This window comes from Myzus persicae, unplaced genomic scaffold (genome assembly GCF_001856785.1).
Source record: "Myzus persicae strain clone G006 unplaced genomic scaffold, MPER_G0061.0, whole genome shotgun sequence".
Classification (NCBI taxonomy): Eukaryota; Metazoa; Arthropoda; class Insecta; order Hemiptera; family Aphididae; genus Myzus; species Myzus persicae.
Window position 1 is genome coordinate 481658 of NW_019101308.1, and position 6433 is coordinate 488090.

Genomic DNA, 6433 nt, shown 5'->3' on the forward strand with positions numbered 1-6433 from the left:
TGTATATAATAGTATATTTAGCAATAACAATACATAAGTTTAGAAATAACATATTAATATAATCAAAAGTTGGAAGCCCAACCAATAAGCATATTTTGTTGAACTTATTAATATAATAATATAGGTAGTTATATATTTCAAAATTTTCATAGAAAATAATTATATAAATAAATATTTTAGATCACATGTCCTACATAACTTGCATGATTATGGTTTGAGATTAAACTTTTAGAATTAACTGAAAAAATATTGAAAGTTATCAATTAATAAACATTATCGTATTAATATCCTGATGTATTTCCTGGCCGCCGGAAATCTGACATAGCTTCGATCATTCCTGTAGCAGATTTGCTAATAGCCGATGCTGCTGAACATTTAGTATAATTAACTAGGGATACTGGATGACCGATGTCTTTAAGTTTTTGTAGAACGCTCTAAAAATTAAACAAAGTTAATTTTGATTCAATTATCTTATATAGATTACATAACACTAAAAATATGCTGATTTTACCTTAGTCGTACGGTGTTCATAAAGAATTTCCATTGGTACAAGTTGGTGGTATATTCTAGGTTTGTCCAATACTTCTTTCAGGGTATTATTATACCATAATTTATGGGCAGCCATCTGAGAACAAAAAAAATGCATAGTTTATATATATTTATAGAGTTTATAAAATAATCTTTAAAAGATAATCGAGGTCGAAAAATTTGTAAAAATACTAAATAATTCTTCAGTAGTTTTAAGACTACGTTTAATTCTATACATTTTAAATACAATTAGATATACAAATTTGAAAATAACTAAATAACGTATCAGTTTAAGCTTTACACCACAATATAAATTCAATAGCATAAGTTAGAAAATCTTAATAAATAAAATGAAAATGTGATTTTGAATTTGAAAAGCTTTCGGGTTATTACCTATGCATATTATTATTAAAATACAAAATAGATCATGATTGTTGCATCTTACATTTTTGAGTATGCTGAGTCGAAAATAATATTTTTAAATATACTTGAATAGTGAATGAAAGTATAATAACTAAACAATACGCGATTATTATATGATTTATGCTATATGAATAAATATTATTACGCATTATGATTTATGATAACACCAATTAATAAAACATCATATCAATCGAATAATAATTAGGTATATAACATTCATATTTTTTCTAGGAACCTAGTCCAAAATTAGCAAAAAATATTTTTGGCCAATAATTGTAATGGTATAGACTAAAAATCCTAAGCGAAGGGAAAACCCGACAAGGTAAATCGTCCTACTTATATCATAGAAATCAAATCTTAAAAGAGAAAAAATAAAAAATATTATATGGAAATATAAATCTTACATATGCTGTAGTAAGAGTGATTTTAGATCCTCCAGCTGCTCCCGCTCCAAGAACAAAGTCACCATTTGCGTCGGTAAATATAGTCGGACACATTGAAGACATTGGCCGTTTGCCTGGTTTTATGTAATTGGTCGGTGAAGATGGGATCCCATAAAAATTTGTAACTCCAGGAGTAGAAAAATCGTTCATTTGGTTGTTGAAAATGATGCCAGTGCTAGGTGACACGAAGCCACTTCCAAAACTAATATGCAATTAATTGACATGTTAATATTCACACAATAAGTTTCTATCAGTAATACATTTTTAAAATGCATAACTTCATACTCACAATGTATTTACTGTACTGGTACATACAACAGTGTTCCCCATTGAATCGGTTACGACTATGTTAGCCGTACCGTGGTCTTCTGGTGTATAAAAATCACCCCCATAGTATCTTGGATCTAACGAAGTAAAATTATCAAGAATTTTATTTCTTATACTCTCGATGAAACTATCCGAGCTTACTTTATTGTAAATCTAAAAAATAAGACAAATTAATAAATTGTTATAATATGTATTTTACCACATTTTATACGGTTGCACAACCACATACTTCAGATACGTTCACGAACTGATGGTCTCCTAAATGGGATCGTTCACCATATCCAAATTTAAAAGCTTCTACTAACCGATGTTCGTCTAAACCAACATCAGGTGCCGGTAAAATGCCATCCAGTATACGGAGAATATAGGCTAATATTATACCAGAACCAGGTGGCGGTCCCAAATGTATTGTATGTCCACTTGTTAAGTTTACTGAAAAAGATTCCTCGATTTCAACCCTAGAAAATATCAGTTTGAAATTTATTTTATGTTCTGAGTAGGTAATTAATATGAAAGTATTAAAAATAAATTGCAGAACAATGTTTGAATTTCTTAAGTATACCTAATACAGTAATGCCACAACAAAACAGACAATTATTAAATTCAAGTTAAGTACCTACTCAGTAGGTACACTTACTTATAATCAGCGAAGTCTTTATTTGTAATAATACCATTGGCTTTTCTTAAATCGTGCACTAATTTAGATGTTAACGATCCGTTATATATTGCTTTTACACCTTCTATTGCTATTATTTTCAGGGTTTCTGCTAACTTCGGTAACTTATATGTATCCCCGGCTGACTTCAAGTATCCACTGTTTTCGTCGATAAAAATGTTTCTATATAAAAATGACCAACGGTTTATTTTATTAAGTTTTCTATAATACCATCAATTGGTGATGTTAATGTGCAAAATTACAAGTAGGTACGATTTTCTAATCTTCAATTTAGATAATTCTTAGTCGATTAAAAATAAAAAAGGGTCAATGAATGTTTTTAAGTATTGATTTTTAAAAAAAGGAAGATTTTTCATATAAGAAATGTTACCTAATAATATAATTTAATAGTAATATAACATTATAACGTCAGTAATAATTACCTAATTGTAATCAATAGTTTTGGTATACCTGAGCATTGTGTCATTATGTATCAACTTTTCATCAAACCGCAAGGAATAATGTAGATGATCACTGATCGTTATACCTTCTTCGCATAGTTTTATGGTTGGATCAAACAAAGTTTCCCATCTTACTCCGCCACCGTACAAGTTATATATGGCCGAGTAGCCTTTAAGGGCACCTGGAACTGCAACCGCCAGTCCACCTAGATTTTCAAAATTACAACTAATAAAAATGTGTTTTAATTTTTCGTAAACTATTTTATTTATTATTGTATTGGATATTCACTTAGTTCACAAGAACTGTTTAATTTAAAGTACGATTTATACGGATATAACTTTATACATGTGTATTGTTTGTATTCATGAAAGATTCGAAAAACATAAGACAATTGATTACACATGTGTAGCCGTGTAGGGCTTGGATTTTGTAGTAAAAAAATCCTTAAAAAAGCATTTTACTAAGCCAAAAAAGCAAAAGAACCTTTTATTAATTTAATTAAAAAAAAACAAATTTATAATACACATTAAATTAAATATTAAAAAATGAATTAACGACCATATATTTAGTCAAGTTACTTTCAATAATAAACTCATCTTATTCCACCAAAAGCAGCATTTGTTACAAAATCCTAGCCCTAAATATATGACACATCTACTTAAAACTGTTGTAAAGGTTAATACTTCAGGAGTTCGAAATAAACAATTTTAAAATTGCATGCATTTGGGTCTTGAAAATGTGTGCATAGTAAGTGATCATTAGTGTGTGAGACTATGTGTAAAAAAAATAGCTGAGCACTCCCATACGCCCATGTACAAAGTTACCTATAGGAATTTCGCTTGTAAACAATTTATGCACATTTGTATGTATTCTTTATCCATCCTACCAATAGACTTAATAATGCAATAATATTTTAAACAACTGATATGAATTCGTTTTAATGTCTTCTTGAGATGGGTCAGTCCAAATTTTAAGATTTCTGATTTAAATTCCGAATAATCGAGTTTGAAAATTCCGAAATTTAAAAATATTCAAAGTAAATTTATAGTTGTCAGGGAGGGGGGAGGGGGGTTTTAGATTGGAGAGTGTGGACCGACCGATGTCAATTAAACGTAATAACGAATTAAAATCAGTTTTAAAAACTATTATCTCAAAACTAAGTCGTTCTGTGTATTATAATGGACAAGAGATTGGTACATGTTCTGTCTAAAATAACTTTCTGCCACCGATCTCTTTAAGTAGCTTACATTGATGCGATTAGATAGGTTTATGTGTAAGTAAACTGTTAAAATAAGTGCATTTGAATCCTTTACGAATTTACAAACAAAAAAAAATCAGTGTTTTTGTAAACGGTTATTTGATTACATCAGTCCGAATTCAACATTTTTGTATGGCTAGACCGTCAATAATTTATACTCGTATATTTACTATTCAGTACATACCATACATGGATTTTGTGGGTTCATTTACAAACATGTCAGTATTTGCCGCGGCCGGAGCTGTTTCACGTGCATTGATTGACGTTACTTTTTTGGTCGTAGCGTTGTAAATGCTCATTATAAATCCACCACCAATGCCCATTTGCTGTGGACAAACGGCACCGTCGCATAACAACGTAGCTATCGCTGCATCTATTGCATTCCCGCCTCTGGACATCACATCCCTGTTCCGAAAACAAAAAAAAAAAAACGTAAATATTTTATGTCATGAAAATACTACAAAGTTATATTGTCTATTGTAGTAAAGCGAAAAAACCGTTGGGAAGCAATTGTCCGGGGTTCTTGTTACATAATAAGATGTTGTGAAGATATTGGTGTGTCTTTAGGAAGATAACATATTTAATAAGCGAATATTTTTTTAACCGAGTTTTCAAGCAAGTATTTTCACATTAATTTGTGATTAATTGAAAACTTGTGATGGTGACTATACAATTTTAACATAGTTTATATTGTTATGAAAAATACAAAATGGCCAACAGTCGTATTAAATGTTTAGTAAAATTTATATTACACTCCGATTTGAGAGCAGGGTCCTCCATTAGACACAACGCCAACCTTGCTGTAGACTCCCATCGGCAAACTGGATGGCGGTGGAGGGAGTTCCGGGTCCCAGATTTCATTTTTGACTATGTTCAGAGAATAAAATACGAATAACACAGCGATGGTCATCAATATAACTAATCCAGTAAGAAGGCTGCATCGTTTTGAAGGTAATCTAAAAAAACACAGTATATTGTTTATCGTTTAGAGGTTGCAATGGTGATGTATTTATATTAGGCACCGGTTGCTAGAGTACTACATATAGTACTACATAAAAGTTGACGACTCGTATTCGGTCATATAATCGGTAGCCAGGGACAAACTAAGTACTGTAACGAAAAAATCGTAGTACGCTGTTAGATATTTTTCATCAACGAGGAATGTTTATAGTTATGTTTTTTGATATGTTTTTGTTATAAAAATAAAATAAAAAAAAATTTTTTTTAGATTTCCTTTTTAGGGTATTTACATGCCTACCTAATTGTTAAATTTATTTTAAACAATTTTAAAAATCTTTGAAATATGCAAACTTACACCAAGCTGATACTTTACTTTGCATATTGGGAAATCTGAGTACCTATTCAAATAGATATATTTTTGGACTATATAGGTTTGTTTTTTATGATTTATTTTTCGTTACAGTACCTGGTACTGGGTTGCCCAGATTGCCCCAAGCAACCGATTCATAATATAAATGCGTTGGTGTATCAACCTATAAAACACATAGTTTTATATAATAAGTATCATTAGATGATTGTTATATCAGTAATCAGGAAGTATTATAAGTAAATCCTACGAAAACAAGTAAAATAAAATAAACGCAATTCAAAATTAGTTTATTTTATAATATGAACATCAACGTAGGTCATCTATTTGAAGCATGAAATGTATTTATTTTTATTTTTTATAGTTTTTTTATTCAATCTGTTACAAAATAAGAGAATAATTAGAAGAATTGATAAATTTAGATAGAAGAAAAAAATTTTAATTAAAATAAATGACGAATGCCCTCCCAGTATCCCTACATGCGGCTGAGCTTGAAAATTAACTTTAAAAGTATAAATATTTCCTATATTTCTTATTTTACCTATATGATAACGAATTATGAAGTGTGATTAAAAACGTTCTTGGGCTAGAACGCTAGGTTATACCATATACCAAAAATATATCTAATAAAAACAGTAAAATAATCATTTACATCAATGAACCAAATAGTAAAAACTAGTGTGTTTGTTGTTTACCTATAAAAATGTCATTAAAAAAAATTAATTATTGCAATATATTTTTACATTTAGCATAATAATTTCAATCAAAGCTAACTATGTCAATTTACCTGATGATCATAATGATGATTTTTTTCTCTGAAGATTTGACAAATAAATGTGTTCAATTTAAAATCAATTAAGTTATGATAACAATAATTTTAACGAATATTTTGGTGCTTCTAATTAAATGTAATTACTTATGCGATTCTGCACGATATGTATGATATAGAAATTTACACTGACACTACCGAAATGAAAGTTAATGGTGTAAATATGTCTACAATATAACTA

At 29.4% G+C, this 6433-nt stretch overlaps 1 protein-coding gene across 1 annotated transcript; it reads right to left on the reverse strand.

Moving 5' to 3' along the window:
• Positions 1–6433, reverse strand: LOC111028612 (gamma-glutamyltranspeptidase 1-like). The gene is made up of 10 exons (XM_022307337.1): positions 6211–6433; positions 4849–5052; positions 4281–4501; positions 2848–3043; positions 2359–2559; positions 1951–2179; positions 1684–1874; positions 1356–1596; positions 512–625; positions 1–434 (listed from the first exon to the last, which is right to left on the reverse strand). Exons 1-10 carry the CDS (start codon positions 6219–6221, stop codon positions 282–284), a joined length of 1761 nt encoding a protein of 586 aa, XP_022163029.1. The 5' UTR covers positions 6222–6433; the 3' UTR covers positions 1–281.

Coding starts and splice junctions, on each gene's coding strand:
- LOC111028612 (XM_022307337.1), bottom strand. Junction 4,502..4,848: donor CCCTGCTCTCAAATCGGAGT/GTAATATAAATT, acceptor TTTTCGGAACAG/GGATGTGATGTCCAGAGGCG. Junction 435..511: donor ATGAACACCGTACGACTAAG/GTAAAATCAGCA, acceptor TTTAATTTTTAG/AGCGTTCTACAAAAACTTAA.